The 24,224-nt window shown below is 33.2% G+C and overlaps 1 protein-coding gene across 1 annotated transcript in view; it reads right to left on the bottom strand.

The window, feature by feature from the left end:
• Window positions 1-24,224, bottom strand: part of Smp_149930 (putative na/ca exchanger) — a gene marked incomplete at both ends in the record, with an annotated part of 70,082 nt that overhangs the window by 37,162 nt on the left and 8,696 nt on the right. Inside the window, one exon of the mRNA XM_018796565.1 lies at window positions 22,718-23,108. Coding sequence (XP_018651694.1) covers window positions 22,718-23,108 — 391 coding nt within the window. The remainder of the gene's footprint in view (window positions 1-22,717; window positions 23,109-24,224) is intronic.

Genomic DNA, 24,224 nt, shown 5'->3' with positions numbered 1-24,224 from the left:
ATCATCCGTGTCTATTCTTACCCCCCATTTCCAGGTGAGAACAAACCTTAAACCTACTCTGGTAATATTAGCTTATTAGCCAGAGTGATTAAGTTTCAAATTGTTTTCACATTATTTTCATTATTATTATTATTATCCTTGTACTAATCTACAGTCTTGGACTTTTGTTAGTTCTTCTCATTGGCCAATGATTATCCTATTCCATCGGTGGATAGTCATCTTGCTTTCAATTCTGTTGACTCTGCAGGTCACAGGAATTTGTAAAACCAAAAGTCATAACCCAATGTCTTGAAGGATTGTATATCTCTATGTTTAAGAAGTCTCATACGAGAACTAAATCCCACTGTAGTACTCAGTTTCAAAACTTTTACATTTCTTTATACAAATAATCTCCGAAAAGAATTAATTTAAAAGGTACTGACTAATAAGCAAGCAAAACCTCTTGGTTTCGTAATTTTTCAGAGTCGAAACCCATAGGTATTAGATGACGAAAATCTTGAAAATTTAGGCCACTAACTTTGCTAGTCTATGTATTTATTCTAAACTACTGATATATGATATCAAGTAGTCAAGACTCATTAAATACAAACTCTAGTATGGTGAAACTTTCATCTTCTGTTCATGGATAATTATTGTGATCATGTCTTGTGGGTTACTTATATCCACATAGGTAGTATATAACCATGGTCGGGCATCGAGTGTATTTCAGTAGAAGATCGATAACGAAAGAATAGGAACGAAACGCAATTGATATCAAAATGCATGAACAGTAACAATTGGAGACGATGGACTAATATTTGCAGAAGGAACAGTAAAGATTGAGACAATTGATTGATAGTTTGAAAATTATTTACTATATGGTTCTCATATTTTACTGAGACATTCTGTAATTTTGTTCCCAAAGAAATTCGATTGTCCCCACTCATATTCTTGTTCACTACAATAATAATATATTATTTGTTACTTATAGTATCACTACGATCTCCACGTTTATTGCAAATTACAACAGTGGAGCTCTAAAGAGCTACTAACATCCATATCATAAGATTTTAAAAATGTTTTTACTATAAGTAAATCCACTCAATCCTGACAGTTTGAACTCAGCGTCATCTGTTTCAATTCTGGCATACAAGCAGCATTTTCAATCTACACAGGTAAAAAGTGTATCGGAAATTAAAATATATAATCCTATACTTAATGAATTACATTACTGTCCTTTAAATTGAACTTGACAATAAGAAAAAGGAATTTTCGTCATAACATTTGAGATAATTTTCATACAATTCCCAAGATTTGATATGAGTGTATAATTTTAAGTAATCACCAGATACAAGACAACTTTATAGTACTCTGAAATTAAGATACATTACAAACTTCTTATGATATTCGAGTTTGTAACTATGCATGAAATAAATTTACTTAACATTAATCACTAATTCTTAAGTAGTAATCAATAAATAAAAATTTTACAAGGTTTATTTAAGTAGTATATTTGATATTACTCATTGTTATTTCATTATTCTGGAACTATCTTGAAAGTAGCCAACAAGAGTTAAACGGAATTTCTGTCTATGGTTATGTAATTATTGATAAGATTAAGATGTATTGCTCACAGAAAAACAATCAACCTAACAGATTCATATGCAATAAGAGATTAACCTACTTTTCCCAATAATCAGCCTTAACAAATGAAAATACTCAATTTTGAGTAAGAAATAGGGGAAAAATAAGCAAACATTTCAACATATATTTTCTAGTCGAGGGGTTTTCCTGAAAATTTGTCTAATTTGTAGGTTATATTCGTGATACATATTCTTTTAAAGTCAAAAATTGAATTTTCAGATGTAAATACAATTAAAGGAGAAATCTGTCGATAAACATAATGCAGAATAAAGTCAGAAACTATGAAAGAAAAGACTTCATGAGCCTTTGTCAAACTAAATCAACCTGTGATTGACATGACCATTGATTCATTGGGTCTGAGGTTGGTCGTGGTAAAAAAAAGCGGCTTAACACAACTCTTTTGCACATAAAACTTTGATTTATTATGTTTGAATAGCTATCGTTTCTTCCATTTGAAGGACTTTGGCTAAACGGATTTTTGAGGACAATCAATAACACAATGAAAAAAATATTGAAAACAATTGACTCATTCTAATAGGATCACCCTTTTGAACTAGATGATGGATGTATTGAACTGTTTTACGCTTTGCCTTGACATACAAATAATATGCATTTTCCTATTCAATAAAATCTAAGATTTGTTTGATTTTAACATCAGATTATCATAATGCTGGTCCAAGTTTCATTTTTTGGCATTTGATTAAACAAATTATTTGAAATCTTCATTATTTTCTCTAGTGAATGGTCCTATTCTACTCTAATAATTTCAGTATTACAATGTTGCGAACAATAAAACAAATTTCACAACAATATGAAAACAACTCAACAGGAAATGTACATATTCTGAAAAGCAACATAAAAATGAAATGTGTATTTCCTTTCTTCATCCTTTCTCACCTTTCAACATTTCAAAAAATGCACAAATGCATTTTTCTATTTTTGAAGTTATTTACCCTGAAAAAAGAATCTTAAAAGTAATGTGGAAATTTACCAGAAGAGTTATTTTTCACTAACAAAGAGTAGTTCACGTCATCCAAATCAAATTAAAATCAATTTATTGGAAGAGATGGATGGTGGTTTGCAGTGTAATCTAGGACGTGCGTTTCGTCCTATTTGGGGCTCGTCAACCGGATATACCAGCATCCACAGTTGATTTTCACTCCAATACTCAAACTTCATTACGTTATTCACTTAGCTACCGAGTCTAGATAGTCTCGGCGTGAACATCAACCGTGGGACGCAGGTACATCCAACTGACGAGTCCCAAATGGGACGAGATGTACGTCTTGGATTCCACTGATAGCCACCATCCATCTCTGCCTATAATGCTTGTGACCTCAGGCAATATCAAGGCAATCTGCACAGATGCACATATGTTAATAAGAGACTGATCAATTGCAGTCCTAAACACCAATGGGAAGTTTTAAACAAACAATACAAAAAGGAATTAAAATCAGTTTATCAGATGGGGTTTTGTGGAGATTTAGTATTTTTATAGTTGAAAGCGTGAGTCAATTGAAGCTAGACCACCAAAGAAAAACCTGGAAGCACTGGATGGCCGTTTCGTCCTACTTTGGGACTCCTCAGTAGTGCGCATACACGATCCCGCACTCGCGAGATTCGAACCCAGCACCTACCAGTCTCGCGCCAAAGCGCTTGACCGATTGACCACTGAGCTAGGCGGCATCCGATGGTGTTAATGTCTAACTTCAACTAATCCACGAAGTTGAGTAACCGTCCACCAATTGTCCTCAGTGAGTTGATATCTCACAACAGACGTGGTTTGAACTCCACCGCTGAGAAGTCCCATAATAGGACGAAACGGCTGTCCAGTGCTTCCAGGTTTTCCTTGGTGGTATAGCTTCAATTGACTCACGCCTTTCAACTATAAAATCAATTTACTTTTTCTAAAAAATCACAAAACTTGTAATTCACTTTATTTCGATTTCTTATTGTTATAGTATGATGTAATCAACTGGTGAAATAATAATTTTAACAAAGTAAAATTGTTCCGAATAATATAAACTAACAAGAAATTAAATTACTTTATTAGGACTTTAAAGCCTACTAACAACAACAGCTCATGATCTGGGATTGTAAAATAAATATAGTAAACTATGAGGTTCAAAAATATTCACAAACCCCTTACACTAATAATAATAATAATAGTGCACTCACTGCTAACAAATTCCGGAAATCAATTCCACAAATATCTAGTGAGAAACTGTGACTGATGGAATTCAACTATAATGGATTCGTGATAGTAGCCCTCTCAAAGGCACTGAAAGATGATTGATCTATTCGTCGAACTCACAAAAGTCAAACCTTTAAAATTCTAGTTTTGATTCTTGGTGAGTTCGTAGATACGTACTGGTGAGGATTCTCATACGATGAAGAAATAGCCCTTCAATGCTTCCTAATTTTCAGCAGTTTCCTATCTGAGATCAATTCATGGCAAAAAATCACATTTTTCATACACTTCCAACTAAAATAACATTACAGGGTAAATATGATTGGTTAATTTACGTTTACTGACCCAACAGTAAAACGAGTTATCCACTGAAATTATTTAGACCGTGAAGCATTATAAAATAACATTAGACGTAGAGAATTTTCTAACTTACAAGTAACAGTCTAATCCAGCACAACTCAATCAAATTACTTCCTTCCACCTTATGTAAATAACTTTCGATGGAATTTCATTCTCTGAGCTAGATTACACCACCCAGCTAAATTATCCGCCTGAGTCACACATCTTCTCCACTATCTCACAATTATATAAATATCTTTTCATTGCTGAAAATTAGTAAATTACTAAATATATATTACTCTTAAGTTATGTTATTTGCTGTTCTATGAAGAAGGGGAAACAAAAAAGAAAATCACCAGTAATTGTGTTAAAATAAAGTTCCAAGAGACAAGCAAAGATGGATTATGGCTAGCAGTGAAATCAAGGACACGCGTTTCGTCCTATTTTGGGCTCGTCAGCTAGATGTTACTACACCTCAGAGTTAATGTTCACTCCGCGAGTGATCAACTGCAGCTCTAAACATCAATGAGAAGATTCAAACAATGCAAAATAAGTTTAAGTTTCAATATATGTTAAGCTTGAGAAATTTCCGTCCACTTTTCTGTGAAATGAAAAACCAATCAATATTGAGTACTATATTCTGTTGACAATGCACGGGGTGAATATTTTACGATGATTGTAATTTTTTTATAAATGAAAGATTAGTAAAAAGTGAGATGTTCCTCTTTTTACTTTTAACTTCAACTAGCTAGTTTTGCCCATGACGTTAGGTAACTGAAGGTAGTCGATAGACCATAATGTAAATTGAAATTGTAAAATATTGTTTTGGAAGCATCTATTAGTTTTTTATCAGTCTGTGTCGTGATCAGGTGCTAGGAATAACTCAATGTTTAATCTTTATTTATTCAAAAGAAACTGTTCTTTGAATCAATTTATTACAAGATTTCAATTACAGTATGATAAAAGAACGAACTTTAGTAACTCTTACAACGATCTGATGGTTTTAAAGCCACATTTTAGACAGCCGAAAGTCTGTATAAGTCAAAATTACTTTAAAACAAAATTAAAAAACTTGTTAGGATTTAACAGTGTTATAGATTTTGTTGATTTTCCAAAGCTGGTTTTCAAAGTGTGGAAATACCACTACACAGCCACACTTATCTAAGTAGACATTTACTCACGATAAAAGGTTTATATTTGAATTTCCCTTATAGTCATAATAAGTTTTATAGGAAATTTGTCGTTCTCTACATAATCTATAGAAATAAATTGATTGAATAGTTAGGGAGATTAAGCTTTATATAGGTCATCATTGTCCCATATCGATATAAGAAGGTTTTACGAGAAAATCAGTATCTCTTTTAGCCTTTGTACTTCTTCAGCCCGTTAAATATTCAATGAACCATCAATAAACAATTTCATTACCGCTTTACTATGAACAAAATAGACTGGAACTAAAATGATCGATTTACATGCTACATAAAATCTACATTGAAATAAGTACGCATTTCGTAAGTTCATTATAGTCACTTTATGTCTTTAATGATAAAAGATCCCTTTTTCTAATAATTTTAAATGTCGTAAGTACTATACAAAGGTATATGTAATAAAAGACGAACGTCAGTTATTTTCGAATTTCGCTCAAAAAAAAACTGCCACTCAGTTTTCTCAATTCTGATTAGCTCATCTTTAAACCGTAAGTTGACTAAAATTTCAGTTCGTAAATTTGTACAGTCTTTAAATGAAATATGCTGACAAGAAGTAACTTTTTTTAAGAGAAATCTATAAACCAGACCGACTATTGATTTTGAACCAGGAAATAATAACTAATGGTCTCATTTATTTATTGCGTGACTTCTTGTTAATTAGCACTAGTAACCAGTCTGATAGTGCAAAACGAAGTTATTAGACATTAGAAATACAAACTTAGAATTTTGGATAACTGACCCTAATTCCATTTTCTCTAAGTTCGGTTGGTTTTTTTTAAATTTAATACAAAGCACCTTTATGTTGCATTCACGCGACTAACAGAATGATCAGATTGATTGAAGGTATTGCGAAATTCGGTCAATAAAATGTATTAAAGTGAAACAAATTTCTTAAGTTCGATTTAATTGGAAAGTGACCTAATTCATAACCACAACCATTTAAATGATCAGAAAATTTTGGTTAGATTGAAAAAAAGTACCAATATACAGTGTGAAAATGAGTGAACATTCTTACTAATCATAATTAGCAAGAATTTGAATTATCCAGACATTTGATGAGCCTCAAACGGGACAAAACGTGCTTCCTGAATTCCATTGCAAGTAACAATCATTCTATGCTATAAATACTTATTAACCAATTCACATATCATATTTGTTCAATATAATTTGTAATAGAAAGGATAACATTGTCAAAAATAAATTGCAAATCGACTTAGAAATTCAATCTTTTCAGTCATTTTCATCATAAGGGGTTATTGGTTGGAGAACGAGAACAACTGGATAAATTTTCTCTCTTAATATTGATATGATTAATCAAAGCATTGAATCCAGAATAAATAGTTTTCCAGTGCCTTTTGGTTTCAATGGTTCATTAACAAAAGTAAATTTAAGACGGAACTTATCTTTAAATTACATAAAAAAGTTTCAGAAAGCCACTTAAATAAAAAAAATTTCCGGAGTTTGTTTACTTTCCAGTTATTCAATAAACACACAAATTATACTTGTAACAACAATATTTTGTACAAATTTTATGGCATATTGAAGTTATACCCATCGAAACAAATTCCATTTGTAGCAATACACTTCCCCTATCTTCATTCCTACTTTTTAAAACATCCATAGAACTCCCATAAGAAATTAGAATCTTCAACTGCCTCGTTACTTCTCAACCGTAAATGTTTTACTGGAGTAGTGAGCATTGACAATTTTTAAAAGTACAGTTCTTCATCAATCATCCAGAGAGTGGAACGACAATCGGCAAACATAAAAAACATCATCCACCTAACATTTTAATTAATACAAAGTATCCTCCGTCATCTTGGCCAAGCATGATTATCGTGGCATTCACAGACTTCATTTAAATGCCTGGCTCACTTCAATAGAGATACTTTCCTTAATGCCTCATCTTTATAAGCATTTCTTAAACTTTTTGAATTTCCCGATATTTTTCCTCAACTTTTAAGAACAACTTCAGTAGCTCTCTTAGTATAGTTATTAGGCAGAGTATATGTGTATCCGCAATAACAAGGTAAATAGACCAATATATATTGGACAAATGAATCAAAGTATATATATATATATATATATAGATAGATAGATAGATAGATATAGATATTGCAAAGATACTATGTCCATCCAAAATGAGGTTATTTCACACACAAGTTTTCTTTCTCCATCATTCAGTGCCTAGTCTAGAATTAAGTGATTTACTTCAGAGGTAAAATAAACAGAGTTTGTTGTCGGAAACAAATTTCTAATATTGCTATCGACTAGTCAACCACAGTAAATTGTATGATTAATGAGTGAAATGTTTCATATCCGTTCATCATGAATATAAATTGTGTCAAAATGATGACATATTCCCTCCCTCGATGTCCAATGTTCTCCTGATACTTGCATCATTATTCATCAGGATACCCAAATGTCAATAGACAATAAAATATTTATTATTACCATTTTTGTATTCTAACATTAATAAGAAAATTGATTGCAATGATTATGAATGACATATTTCCGAGTAAGAAATAAATGCGATTTACAGTTTAGTATCTACGATGATACTAAACTTACTAAATATCAGAAGGGGTTTTGTGGAGATTTCAGTATTTTTATGGTTGAAATCATGAGCCAATTGAAGCTAGACCACCATGGAAAACTTGGAAGCACTGGACGGCCGTCTTCAGTGAGTTGATATCTCACAACAGATGTGGTTGTACTCCACAGGTCACTGCTTCTCACTAGAACTCCAGGAAATATCTCTTCAAGTCAGTCACTAGTGAGCATATGATTATAATCAGAAGGGGTTTTGTGGAGATTTCAGTATTTTTCAAAGTTGAAATCATGAGTCAATTGAAGCGCGAGTGTGGGATCGTGGATGCGCACTGTTGAGGAGTCCCATAATAGGACCAAACGGCCGTCCAGTTCTTCCAGGTTTTTCTTTGGTGGTCTAGCTTCAATTGACTCATGATTTCAACTTTGAAAAATTGCTAAATATCAATGATATATCGAATAACATCACAGTATATTCATTTAATTACGAAGATCATCAACCAATAAATTTTAACATGGTTATTTGTTAGTTAATATCCAGTTCCCTAAGTTAGTACTATCAACCTTCATAAGATATGCGCTTATTTCCTTTTGATTTAATAATATATCGAGTTTGTTTGTTTGTTTTCTTTTAGCCTAATGTAATACATCTTTAACAAAGAAATATTCTTATAAATAAAGATTAAAACGTCACGGTAAACTAAATGAAACAGAGTGATATTTTCAAAAATCACGAATTTGTAGATCATGATAGTTGAAGATAATACAGATTTACACTGATAAACATATATGGCTTTTAACTACAAACCCAAGAAGTATATATATATATGTAAATTTCTCAATTATTCTCTTAACTAATTGAGTCAAACAATAACAGTGTAACTAAGAATATTTTTATTTACTGGAAAGTCATTTTTGCATAAATTAATTTATATTATGTGAAATTTCTCGATTTTTTTGTTTTGTAAACGTCGGTTACTTTTAAAGAAACATAAATTCAACCTCATATGAATAAATTGGTCAGTTGATAATAATTTACAAAATTTGTTTAAATATTTACAGTGATAAAGGTTTTTCATGCCAAGAAGTTTAATTGATTCGCGATTAAATTAATCAAGGTTGAAGATATCGGTTGTTGAATGATAAGTCAGTAGTGTAAAAGTAACACTCATAATGATGTCAGAATCTGGTACATCCAATTTCTGAAGAGATTACACTCCTACTGAGTCGTATAACAAGGTGAAATAGTTGTTCATTGCTCTCTGGTTTTTATCTAATTAAAGCTGCTCAGTGATATAAACTAAAAATTAGACAAAAAACTCACTAATGACTAACATTCGAAGGAAATTCCCCCAGTCCTAGTAAAAAACCGTAACCAGTAAAATTCAACCATTTCAGGTATAAGATAGTTTTTCAACGAAGACAATATTAGATGGTTGTACAATATCACGAATTGGTTGAAGTCAGACATGTAAAACACTAAATGTCAACTCATTTATGTGTGTTAACAACAAGAACTTAAATTTCCTGAGTATAATCTCCTATGTAGTCAGGAATAAACATCGCCCAAGAGTCCAATAAAGAGACGAAACAGTTATTAAATCCTTCCTGGTCTTCAATGATTACTTAGCTTAAGTTGATTTGTGATTCCAATTAAAAATTGGATAATTTCTAATCTCTCCACAGTATGAACTACCTTACTTTTGTACTTGGACTATATTTAAACTTTAACAATAGAAATAAGCTAACTTTAAAAACCATATCTTTTATCGAACATCATATACATTCATCATTGTTGAAACTTTAGATAATGTTGACTTTCTCTATTCATAATATCTGATAAACTTACAATTTGAAAATAATTATAAGCTTCAATATCTTCCATCGTAAGCAAAGATGGATAGTGGCTAGCAGTGGAATCCAGGACGTGCGTTTCGTCCTATTTGAGACTCGTCAGTTGGATGTACCTACATCTCAGAGTTTGATGTTCACTCTGGGACTCGAACCCAGTGCCTTTCACTTCAAATGCCATAGAGTTATCCACTCAGCTACTGAGTCGTGATAGCCACTGGCTTGTCCAATGGGGTGAAGTGTGAAATTCACTTAGTATTAGCGGTCTGAATCTTCCCATTGATGTTTAGGACTGTAACTGGTCAGTCTCTAATTGGTATATGTGTGGGTTCCACTGCTAGCCACTATCCATCTTTGATGATAATGCTTGTGAATTAAGGCTATATCGAGGCAATACGCACAGTATCCACATATGTTAATAAGAGACTGACCAGTTGCAGTCCTAAACATCAATGAGAAAATTCAAACAAACAATACTAAGTGAATTTACAATATCTTCCTTTTTATTATATCAGATAAAAAGATTTTATTTTCAAAATAATATCATTTATTTATCTCAACCTATTACTAACTCCCTTAGAGAAAATAAATATATTCGAGTCCCAGAGTGAACATCAACTCTGAGATGCAGGTACATCCATCTGACGAGTCCCAAACAGGACGAAACGCGCATCCTGAATTCTACTTCTAGCCACTATCCTTCTTTGCCTAATAAATATCCTAAAGTTTCAATAATAAATTATGACCGATTAGATATAAACCTATCAGAATTAAAAGAATTACTTACTCATATTGAAGAATAAGTGAACTATGAATAACTTCATATAAATGTAACTTACTCGCTGTTAATCTTGAAAATCATATGTTCAATCTCACGTGATATTATGAACATAAACTTCTACAAAGATCTAAACAACAACAACAAAACAGTAATTTAATACTTACTTCTTTTAAACAATTATCTAGATTAGAGTCATTTCATAACTAAAACTATCTTTAAATGATCAATAAAATAATGAATTATATTCTAATTTAAGTATCCAGAAATGTGCTTTACTTATAATATATTACTTTAATTCAGTTTTCAGTCAATATTTTAGCTGAGATAATTTCAACTATTTAGTCATTCTTGTTGTTGTTGATGTTTTCTTTATTCGATCAAATAGACTTCAATAAAATTCCCAAAAGAATTATCATTTTAACAAAAGTTATTACTGAAAATATTGTCTCTAATAATTAATTAATTTTATATAGTTGAGATCATGAGTCAATTGAAACTAGACCACCATGGAAAACCTTGAAGCACTGGACGACCAACTCGTCCTATTATGGGACTCCTCAGTAGTGCGCATCCACGAACCCGCTCTCGCGGGATTCGAACCCAGCACCTACCAGTCTCGAGCCGAGGCCCTTAACCGATAGACCACTGAGATGGCATCCAACGGTGTTAATGTCTAACTTCAACTGATCCACGAAGTTGAGTAACCATTCACCAATTGTCTTCAGTGAGTTGATATCTCACAACAGACGTGGTTTGACTCCACTGATTACTGCTTCCCACTAGAACTTCAGGAAATATCTCTTGAAGTCAGTCACTAGTGAGCATATTATACATGCTGTTAGTTCATCATATAATCAATTTCAAATATAAATAGACATTTATCTGAAGGATTATAAGTAAATTGTTGGCCTTACTACATTTTTGATAGTAACAAAAAGAGTATAGTGTAAAATAAATGATTTAATAAAATTTAATGTTCAAGTTTTTTTTAAGTGCTATTTTCTATCCTTCTGAGACTCATTTACTTACTACTTATAATAAAAAATAACTAGTCTACACTGATGTATAGAATTATATTGATAATCTACTTGTGAAACATTTATATAACTACAACGCATAGTGATGATCTACCTTCGTGTACTGATAAGAACTAGGCTTTTATAATTGTTACATCTGGTAAACAAAATAATAATAATCTCTATTTGATAATCAAACTGAAACAGTTCAAATCACGAGCTAATCTTATTTAGATAACTAGTGAAAACCATAAAATACTAAATGATTATTTCGTCTTATTCTAGAGCGCCTCATCAATAGATATCTACCACTCCACTATAAAGAATCGAATAGAATACCTAAAGATCTTAATTTTAACTCTTAGTCCATTGAATCGGTATCTAATGATCGTTAGGATATATATTATTCTGATTGCATAAAATAACAAAAAATACATGATTAGAGTTAATTAAATTACAGACTAATCAATCATAACTTACTTGTATAAACTAATCGATCCAATAATTTATTAAAATAATCATTGTTTAGTAATTATTCAATGTCACATAAGTAATGAACCATTGATAGAATGTATTAGTACTAGTATTTCAATAGTCCATATGTTTAAAAAAAGGAACCAATTTCTATACCTTTTAATATATATATAACTGTAGTGTTAAATTACTATTCATGTGTAAAATATTCAATGATACTTTTAACTTCTTTGATAATTTTATTGGTAAACTTTTAATTTTACTCAGCTTCATTTTGATTGGTTCTTTAAATGGTTCTCTGAACATTTTTTGATTGGTCAAAATAATATAATTATAAAAGTGTATGATGAATAAATTATCATTTCACAAAAATGCTACTGACTTCAAGAGATATTTCCTGAAGTTCTAGTGGGAAGCAGTAACCAGTGGAGTTCAACCACGTCTGTTGTGAGATATCAACTCACTGAAGACAATTGGTGAATGGTTACTCAACTTCGTGAATTGGTTGAAGTTAGACATTAACACCATCGGATGCCATCTCAGTGGTCTAGTGATTAAGCACTCTAGTGCGAGGCTGGTAGATGCTGGGTTCGAATCTCGCGAGTCGGGATCGTGGATGCTCACTGGTGAGGATTCCCACAATAGGACGAGTTGACCGTCCAGTGCTTCAAGGTTTTCCATGGTGGTTTAGCTTCAATTGACTCATGATTTCAACTATGAAAATACTGAAATCTCCACAAAACCCCTTCTTAAAGATATATATATTTATTACTTACTTACTACTGTTTCCCCTCGTGGAGAAGCATAAGCCTCCCACTATGATTCCCTATCGAAGATATATATATATAATTGATGGATTTCTATATTGTTCCATCAAACTTACACTGGCGAAAGATAATATTCGTTTTAGGATGAAGTTTAATATAACAATGATGTGACTGCGTGTATACAAACTCTAAAATATCATACATTTAACGACATTGATACTATGTAATCTTTTGTCAACGAATGGAATGAAATGTTAAACAAAGATCATGTATTATGTGTAAACGATTAACTGGTTTAATCACGTGTTTTGAGGATTGTATTAATAAGTTGATTTGAATTAGATGTGCTAATTCAAACTGAAATTCAGTAGAAATTCATGAAACTTTTAGAAAATTACTGAATATCTTGTCGGTAATAAACTATACACTGATCCATTATTAAATATTGTCTTTTAGCTTGGGCTTTTGTATATTTTATCCAGTACTCCATAGTCAAATTTAGTTTGAAAGCCCACTCAATCATATATGTGAAATATTTTAGAAGATCCAGAACTTTTAGAAGTATTTCTAATTAAACACACCGATTATAATTATATGTAATAATATCCATAATTATTATAATAAATTCAAGGAGAGATACCAATGGTTATCATGACTAAAATCCTCTTCAGTTACCATACACTCTCTTAAAGTCTAGCCCTAACCCAACTTTGCAGACGGATAAGACAAATACTGGTTATAAAACTAGATTACTTAGAGTTGAATTAGGAACTAACAGCTCATGTGTCCAGAATATCCCAGACAATAAAGTAAGCTATCATTATCTTACACTATTTAGCAATAATTTCGGCCTATACTCTCCTCTGACTCCTGTATTTATTCTTTCGTATGATTATTCATTTATACAATTGTCTTATATTCTAGAACTAAATTCCCTTCCCGGAATCCGAAGCTACATGACTTACTTACACCTGTTACCCTTCATGGAGGAGCATAGGCCGCTCACCAGCATTCTCCATCCAACTCTGTCCTGGGTAATCAATCCTTTCCACTTCTTTCTAGTTGCTATCCATCCTTGTCATGTCTGCTTCCGATTCGCGACGCAGTGTGTTTTTTGGCCTTCCTCTTTTCCACTTCCCTTCCGGGTTCCAAGTTAGTGCTTGCCTCGTGATGCATTTTAGTGATTTCCTCAATGTATGTCCTATCCACTTCCAACGTCTTTTCCTAATTTCCTCTTCAGATGAAAGCTAGTTTGTCCTCTCCCATAGTAGGCTGTTGCTGATGGTATACTGTCGACAGACTTTGAGTATCTTGTGTAGACAATTGTTTATAAATACTTGTACCTTCTTGACGATGGTTGTAGTAGTTCCCGAAGTTTCAGCTTCGTACAGTAGGACTGTCTTGACGTTTGTGCTGAAGATTGTGACTTTGACATTGGTTGACAGTTGTTTTGAGTTCCATATGTTTTTCAATTGTAGGAATGCTGTCCTTGCTTTGCCAATCCTTGCCTTTACGTCAGTGTTGAATCATTCTGGTTCATCGATGATGCTAACCAGGTATGTGAAACTTCCCACCTCTTCCAGAGTTTCCCATCAAGTGTGATTAGGTTGGTGTTCTCCGTGTTTTATTTGAGGATCTTGGTTTTTCTCTTGTTCACGTTTAGTCCTACTGATTCTGAGGCTGCTGATACACTGTTTGTCTTGACCTGCATTCGTTCGTGTGTATGGGATAGAAGGGCCAGGTCATTCGCGAAGTCGAAATCTTCTAATCGGTTCCGAGATGTTCATTATATTTCCACGTTTCCTCTCAGATGTCGATGTCTTCATAATTCAGTCGACCACCAGAAGAAACAGAAAGGGGGAGAGTAAGGGGCCTTGTTTGACTCCGATCCTTGCTGGAAATACGTCTATCAGATGTCCTCCATGCAGAATTTTGCACTGTAGTTCGTCATATGAATTCCGTATGACGTTGATGACTTTCCCAGGTACACCGGAGTGTCGGAAAAGGTCCCATAAAGTTCTCCTATCCATACTGTCGAATAGTCTCTCATAATCAAAGAAGTTCATGTATAACGACGAATCCCATTCGATTAATTGTCCAATGATGATCCATAGTGTCGCAATTCGGTCTGTGCACAACTGATCCTTATGGAATCCAGCCTGTTGATCTCGAAGTTGGGCGTCTGCTGAGTTTTTCATCCTGTTCAGCAACACTGTTGAAAACCTTTCCTGATACCGACAGTAGTGTGACACCTATTTAGTTCTCACATTTGCTCAGATCTCCCTTCACTGGTGCGTTGATGAGATATCCTTCTTTCCAGTCGGTCGGCACTTGTTCCTCTTCCCAAATCTCCATGAATAGGATGTGGAGCATGTTTGCAGTTACTTCCATGTCTAGCTTCAGTGCCTCAGATAGTATATTGTCAGGTCCTGCTGCTTTCCCACTATTGATTTGTCTGGTGACCATCCTGATTTCTTCGGTCGTTGGTGGAGTGATATCTATAGAAGTGTCTGTGTGTGTTGCTTCGATGTTCGGTAGGTTCAATGAAGCTGGTCTATTCAAGAGTTCCTCAAAGTGTTCCACCCATCTGTTCCTCTGTCCCTGAATTTCAGTGATTGGCTTGTCTTCCTTGTCTTTGATCGGTCTCTCTGGTTTACTGTATTTCCCTGCTAGTTTCTTCGTTGTGTCATATAGTTGCAGCTTTTTCTGCTGTCTTTACTGGCTCATCCACTTATTTCTGTTTGTCGGCTCTAATGCTCTTCTCCACTTGCTTGTTTGCTTCTGTGTATCTAGCTTATGCCTTGGCTTTCTCTATTCTTGTTCGACTGTCGTTAATTGCTGTCTTCTTGTTCTTCCTTTCTTGAATTTCGCCCAGCGTTTTGATAGAGATCCATTTCTTATGATTGTGATTCTTGAGGCCCAGAACCTCCTGATATGTTGAAATTAACGATTCTTTGGTCCCCTTCCAATTGTCATCCATAGTAGTTTCTTCTTCCAATAGATACTGTAAGGCTTGGAACCTGTTGTTGAGAGTTATCTTGGATTCATTGAATTTATTAGTATCTCGACGAAAGGCTGTATAAAACTCTTAAAATACTGTTTGTCCAGTCGTCCAGTGCTTATTCTGCTTCAATCTCATCTTGACCACAACCAGGTGGTGATCTGAATCTATTTCAGATCCTCTCTTTATTCCTACGTCTTCAATTGACCTTCTGAATTTTTTACTGATGCAAATATGATCTATATGGTTCTCTGTGGTGTGGCCGGGTGAGATCCATGTAACTTTGTGTATGCGTTTGTGTAATAATATAGTGCAACCTATAACTGCTTTTTTGAATGCACATGGATTCGCAAATCTCTCCTCATTTTCGTTCTTTTCTCTCAGTCTGTCCATGTCGTCTCACGATATCTTCATAACCGTTGTTGTCCAGTTCGACTTTGGCGTTTACATCTCCCATCAGCATTGTCAGGTCCTTTCCTGGGCAGTTCATCATGATCGATTACAGCCTCGAGTAGAAATGATCTTTGTCGTCGTCGTTGCTACTGTTGGCGTATGCATAACATTGGATAACATTCATCGTGATTTCCTCCTCCTTTGTTTTGAAGGATGCTTTGATGATCCTGGGTCCATAAGATTCCCATCCTATAAGTGAATTTCCTGCTTCTTTGGGCAGCATCAGAGTTACTCCCTGAGTGTGTGGAGCATATTTCTCTTCGTGACTGGAATACAGAAGCATCTCTCCTAGACCTAACCTTTGCTGTTCAGCTTGGGTTCAATGACTTTCACTGATTCCGCGAACCGCCAAATTGTATCTCCTCATTTCCGTTGCTATTTTACTGGTCCTCCTGGTCTCCCACATTGTCCGGACATTCCATGTACCTATATAAATTTTTGTTCCGGTTGTAAGAAGAGGCATCGACCTCATGACTTTCGGAGAATCTCGGATTTCATCATGAGACGTCATAATTCTTCCTTCAACTCCCAGGGTAGAGTGTAAATGGTTTAAGTTGTTTATTCCGGTTAGCGTTTTTTTTAGCAAAGTCATTTTCTACAGGATAGAGTTGCCGACCCCATGCCTAACCCTCCTCCTTTACCCGGTCTTCGGACCGGCAGTAGCCCTAGAAGAGTTACAGGTGGAGTTAAAGTCATACTAGAATTATTTTAAAACACCAACTTATTTTAATTTTCTCAGAGGAAAAATATTGTTTTACAAAATATTCTCTTGCCAACTTTCAGACATAAAACAAGAAAGCCATTAGCCAAATAAAGTACGGATTGAGTAACAAACCTTCAAACGATTTGATTTGATTTTTTATATGTTGCTCACCAGTTCCCATTCGGTGGATTAGTAACTATATTTTACTGTTTCACTCAAAACTACTTAATTAAATACTTAAGTAACACAAAGCAAACAGTTAAATTAGTACGAAAAACATGACCACATTTTCAAAATCCTGGAATAACAATACTAACTCCAAGAATGCTCCGTGGAAATGAGGTAAAATTTCCGAAATGTTTTTACAAAGACTAATTTTTAATCTTTTCGAGAAATTATTCGAAAACGTGTGTTATGATAGGAGATATCGAGATAATAAAACACTATCAACTACATAGCAAGCGTTGAAATTAACTGTAGACTCATGTAAATAAAGCTCATCAACATGGTGAAAAATATATCTGACGAATTTCGTGTAGGTTTACCTTGAACTTTTATAAATCCGTTTTTGAGGGTTTGTGTTTGTCGTTGTTAGTGTCAATCAGTTTATCAGTCTCTAGTGGTTTAAATGCATTCTCAGGAGATCGCCAAAACACTACCATTTGTCTGCAAGTTGTTAATAAGTCGGATAATACCTATTAGAGGAATGCAGAAATCTCATTTTGTTCTGCTTTGAACTCATCAACTGGACGTTTCTGAACCCTGTTTTTGGTATCCACACTTAGAGTCGAACTCAGTACCTTTCAGCTCAAATAACAATGAGTTATCTATTGAACTACTGAGTGCAAATAACCACTAGTTTGTGCAATAGGTATGAATTTCGCTCGTATGGGTTTACATTCCTGGGTTGTCAATATTAAGGTCTGCTAGTGACCAGTCCCTATTGCCATATGTCTATCCTAAGTCGATTGCCTCAATACTACCGTTTAACTGGTGCATCCAAATGACGAATCACAAATAGGACGAAACGCGTTTTCTGGATTTCAGTACTAAGAAATACTCAGATTTCAGATTTTTTTATTGTTAACAATAATAAGACCGGTATTTATTTTCATTAAAAAATGAACTCCACTTTATTAAAAGTATCTGTCTATTGACTCAATATGGTTTATATGATTTTATATAAAATTCGACGATAAATCAACTTCGTAAGGTGAGCTAAACAGAAACCCTATGCTGATTAACTAGGAAATTTTCATAGACTTCAGTGCTCAACATACTCCCCGTTTTTAAATCACTTCACTTATTAAAAGTAGGATTTTTATTCTTACCATTTCAAATAACAGTCTCACTGAAATAAGATATCAAAAAATGGTGCTTAACAATTTTGGAAATATAACAAACATTATATACAAGGAGTAATATTAATCATCATAATGAGGAAGAAAATAGATGCTCATCCATGATGATGATGACGTTAATCGTACCGTTTAACCAAACAATAAAAGTTTTGAAAGTATGAATCATTATGGTTTTAATATTAGATGACTGGAAGTGAATGCGGCCCGAATTAACGCTTCGAACTGTGAATCTAAATAATTTGGGTTCAAATCCACCAGAGAGCATCAGTCCCCTCAAGATTTCAAGTATGTCATGGCGACAAGTACCAGCTAACAAGAAATATAAGTCCAGGATTTCCTCCCAATTGCTTTGAGCCACCTAAGATAATGGTATATTGATACTTATTCGACCATCAGCCAAACCTAAATGTCAGATCAGTTCATAAAGTTACTGAATGTGAGTCTGAGTCATGTTAACAAATGGAAACTAACTGGCTGAATTCCTCGTGATAACCGTGATCATTGTTTGGAGACTTTAGATGATGTGATTTGGAATTGATCACAATGGTCATGAGTTCTAGTATTCCCTCATATATATATATATCCTTTTATTGTCTTTTCGAACCATATTTTTAATATTTAGTTTTGCCTAATACATATGCTACTGCATTATTTCGATTCCTTTGCTATTCGTCTGATCTGACCATCATTTACATCATCTGTGTATTTATTTGTCTATGAAATATTGAACCTATATACTTAACTCTTTTAACGATACTCATTTCACTCTCATTTTTGTTTGTCCACCTTTTCCCAGTAAAATTTGTGGATGTTTTGATAAATATTTCTACTACTCTATTCGGTATTGGACAATTAGAGGCAACTAATATATGGTCTTTGATTCGAATCTTATATTTCGTAGCAACTAATCCCAACAAGCGTTTAATATTGTAATTGAAAATATACTTAACCATGGAATCATACCAACATCAGTCAATCTGATGATAGCCGTTTATTTTCATTCCGACTATGAATGCTATTGCTTCAATCCTTTTAACAATATCATTTTAGAAGTTATCATACATAAAATGAATAATTCAGGGTAAATTTTATAACTGTTCTGGATGAAATATAAACATTATCGTGCTTAATATATTGGTTATCTTTAGAATTACATTAATGGTTACTACGATTAAGTGATTAAACTACAATTAGTTAAACTTCCACCTCAATTGAAACAAACGAATTTTTCAGCACACACAGGTTTATTCGTGTTTACAGACAAAATATTATTAATGGAAAGCTGTAATCAGTCTAATGCTAGGGTTATAACGATTTGTTTATATAACGCGGATTGTATAGTATCGTTTAAACAATATTATTCGAAGTTGTCATATGTATTTACTCCTACCTGACAGTGTTAAGTTGAAAATTAATATTTAGAGGACATAGGCAGTAATGGTTAAGTAAAATCCTGACTTCATCAAACTACCCATATCTTATGATTTCTTGTTCTTACTAAGGCCATGCTTACCTGACTTTCAACTATATTTTTGAGTTTTTAGAATGGCTACTTAAATACATAGCAGTAGTTAAAATACAGCAGCAAATTTATAGACCTGTTTAAGAAGAACATTCAGATGAAATGTGGTCGTAAAATAACAATAATTCAGTTTGACTACCCAACACTGTTTATTAATGACATACGTAGCATTGCAAAAATACTTAAATTCACGAATCCATAGGATTTTAATACTTAACAAACATACAAAAATCAAAGACTAAACAGAGTTATGTCAATATAACATTAATTTCATTTAAATCATGAACCGATCTATGTTTGGACACCATTGAAAAACTAAAGGCGCTGAACGGACTTTTTCTCTTAGTATTAGACTCCCCAGCAGTGCGCATCTACGCATTAACATTGTTGGATGGCGACTCAGTAATATAGAGGTTATGAGTTTATGCACGAGACCGAAGGTGCTGGGTTTGGTTCTACCGTACATAGAGGTAGACGTGCACTCTTGAGTCGCATACTACGAAGAAACGGCCGTTAAGTGCTTCCAGATTTTTAATGCAGTTCTAACTTAATCTGGTTCATGATTTCGATGAAATTCAACAATCTCCACAACCTTATATTGATAACACTTATTGCATAACTCAATGAATACAATTTATTTTGCATTATTGGTCAATCGGAATTAATCGGCAGTACCAGAGAACGTGGATAAAATAATAATAGCCAACAATTGATTTGGGTCATTTATGAAGGTTGCTAGTTATTACCACAAGTTGTAATCAGCTTTAAAATCATTGAAATCTAAGCATCACCGGACATTTTTCATTTTATGCTACGATAACTCGAAAATCTACATTTATGACCGCACCTGTGATAAAGGATCTCCATGTTCCATAAAAATCGTAATGCCTTTAGGTCACTGAAAAAGAGTAGCTCATATTTCTAACTTCACTTCGTACGCGATACTGCGTGACTATTATTCAAAGCCTAATATTTACATATTAATCCCACTGAAGAGTAAATATTCTGCCGATGCCACATACTTCAGTCGTTTGTTTGTTACATGACTTCTAATCGTGTCTATTCTTGTGCTCACTATTTTGTATGTAAGTGTGTTATTTTGTTACTAAACCGTTTAAGTTAATAATTTTGTTGGTCACTTTATACCACTGTATACTATCAACTTATCGAAACTTTCTGGATAGGTCTTCTAACTGAACGCTAGATTCGGTTCCTAATCTCTTCTAGTAACCCCCAGGCCAGATTTGCACAGCAACTTGAACACGAGAGAGAAGGTGCGAAATATGGAAGGTTCGTTTACGTACATATAGTTTAGGGTTTTATAGTATTCTTGATGAACTTGAGTTTCCGGAAAATTCTGGAACTCTACTAAACATACTAGCAGTATAGATAATCATCCAATCGAAAACTCGACATGTGAGTTTTCACTTTCTAGATATTTCTGGCAAAAATTTTAGTGAATGGTGATTGGATAAGATACTTCTCAATGTTCTCAGAGCCTTTTTGGCTTTTTTTGAAGAGTTTTCTGGATCTCCTCAACACATTTTATGTATTAATTTAACAATCCGCAAACGTATCTTCATTGTACATCATGATTAGTTCAATTCATAATAAAACCCTTCTCTAATATCGTTTTTAATGCAGAAATTATTAAAATATTACTGAACACAAGAGTCTGAGGTCATATGTTAGACTTTGCGTGTAGCGGTAAATATGCACTCCCGAAAAATTCCAAACTGGTACAATACTCTCCGTCAACATTTTCCTGACTGACTCAAGTACTTCAACTAATACTGTAGTGAACAAAACACGGGCGGGGGACAATCGAATGTGTTTAAGCACAAAATTACAGACTATCTCACTAAATTCTGATAACCATACAGTCAACAATTAATTTACAAAATAACAATCAATTGTATCAATCTTAACTGTTCCTTCTGCAAATATCGATCCATCTTCTCTGATTTCATTGTTCATGCATTTTCGTACCGATTGCGCTTCGTTCCCGTTCTTTCCTTATCGATCTTCTGACAAAATACATTCTACGCCTGACCATCGTTATATACTACTTATAAAGATATAAGTAGACCCCATCACAATATCAGTCAGTAATAAGAAGAAAATAAATTCAAACTACACAATTAGACTGAACTATATTCCCGCATTCAACTCTCCATCCTAAACCCATAACATATAAAACAATGAGAAAGAAATCATTCAATTCACTAATTTACTATACATATATATATATATATATATTTATAACATTAATAAGCTTACATTATAAAGGTAAAAAATTTTAAAATGTACACTACTAACAATAATCATAATAGTAGTATTATTAATGAATACTACAATACATAAGAAAAGTTTCTTTATAAAAACCACCATAGTGATAAATAAATAATATCTAAACTAAATAATAAACTACAAAGTTGTCAAAACAAAAAAAAATTAAAAAAAATGAACAAAAACAAAAAAATATTGAATCTTAAAAACACTCTAATATTCCTAGAGAATCATTTATTGATTATTATTAATGAGATTTTATATGTATCTATCTAATAAGGCAACTTAATAACTCATTTGAAAAATAATAGTAACTTTGTAGTTCCATACAAAAAAAAAATAATTAATCAATAAAATAGGTAGTTACCAAATATTGATCTAGAAAAATAACATAATAATTGTGTGTGTGTGTGTACATACATAAATAGACGAAAATGTATTTGTCCATTTCTTTTTTTTAAGAAGAAAAACCAAATATATGATTTTATGTAAAGGCGCAATTCAAATAATTTAGTCAATTATATTAATATAAATAATAAATTAATTATAATCTTGATTCATTTAATATTGTTTTATTAATACGTTGACGTTTATATGGATTAGGTAAATTAGGATGTGAATTAGTAAAATGTCTACCTAAATCCCAACTCCATTTATAACTAGTTGTACATACACAACATATAAATGGTCGTGAATTTGCATGTACCATAACATGTTTTTGTAATTCTGTTGGCCATTTAGCTGTATAATTACATTTTGGACATGGATAACATTTTATTTGATGATTATTGATTATTTGTTGATTAAATTGATTCATTGATTTAGAGATTGAATGATTGACATTTGAATTAATTGATGAAATATTAATATGATTTTCTTTACATATTGATGTTGTTGGAATAAAATTATTCTCATTCATAGTAGATGTTAAAGAATTATGTTGTAGTTCTTTTTCAGATATTAAAAGATCAAGTTGAGCCTTAAAAACACAAAATGTAAAAATCGATTAGTACTTTAAACGAGTTAATTAAATGCTAATCTCTGAAACTGGTGTATAACAGAAAAATAAACTTTAAAATAAAAATTTTGCCCAAATTCAATTACATAGAATGGGTATGAACCAATAAATTAGTTGACGAAACCTAGTTGCATTCATCATTAAGTCATTGCTTGATAAATTACAATCATTTATGAACATTTTATGATCGAAACACTAATTATAAACTATGGATCATAAAATTTTCCAAAAGTAAGCATAATTTCCATTATTTCTCATTTCATCATTTTTTTATTTACCATTTTTCCTTATCAGAAGTTATGAGAGATTAGTTACTGGAAATTTTTCATTTTGATGCTGTAATAAAGGGAATTTAGTTAGCGATATATCTCACTAAGATTCCGAGTAAAAATGTTATTTGATGATTATTGTTCATCGAGTCATAAACAGAAAACTTTTTAAAGATCAACAGAAGGCAACCTTTGAAACAAACAAGTGGTCTATATCCCTTTCTATCTTATTCTGTGATTTCGTTCATGAGCTAATATAAAAAAACTAGATATTCAGTAGACCTATCCAAAACTTTCCATTTATATTCACTTAGTATTGTTTGTTTGAATCTTCCCATCGATGTGTTAGGACTGCAACTGGTCAGTCTCTAATTGGCATATGTGCATATTGTGCGTATTGCCTCGATATAGCCTTGATTCACAAGCATGATAAGCAAAGATGGATAGTGGTTAGCAGTGGAATCCAGGACGCGCGTTTCGTCCTATTTGGGACTCGTCAGCTGGATGTACCTGCATCTCAGAGTTGATGTTCACTCTGGGACTCGAACCCAGTACCCTCACTTCAAACGCCATTGCGTTATCCACTCGGCCAATGGGTCCTGATAGCCACTTGCTTGTGCAATGGGGTGAAGTTTAAATTCACTTAGTATTGTTTGTTTGAATCTTCCCATCGATGTGTTAAAGTGGAAGCCATTCTCCTGCCGGAACCCGGGATCGAACCGAGGACATTTAGATCTTCGTCACTGGCGTTGGAGCTAAGTCAACAGGGTTGACGGACTCGCCTGTCGATCAACACATATCAGTGAGG

The sequence above is a fragment of the Schistosoma mansoni genome, chromosome 4, assembly GCF_000237925.1.
Source record: "Schistosoma mansoni strain Puerto Rico chromosome 4, complete genome".
Taxonomy (NCBI): domain Eukaryota; kingdom Metazoa; phylum Platyhelminthes; class Trematoda; order Strigeidida; family Schistosomatidae; genus Schistosoma; species Schistosoma mansoni.
Note: the sequence above shows the minus strand (reverse complement) of the source record. Positions and strands in the feature narration are given on the sequence as shown.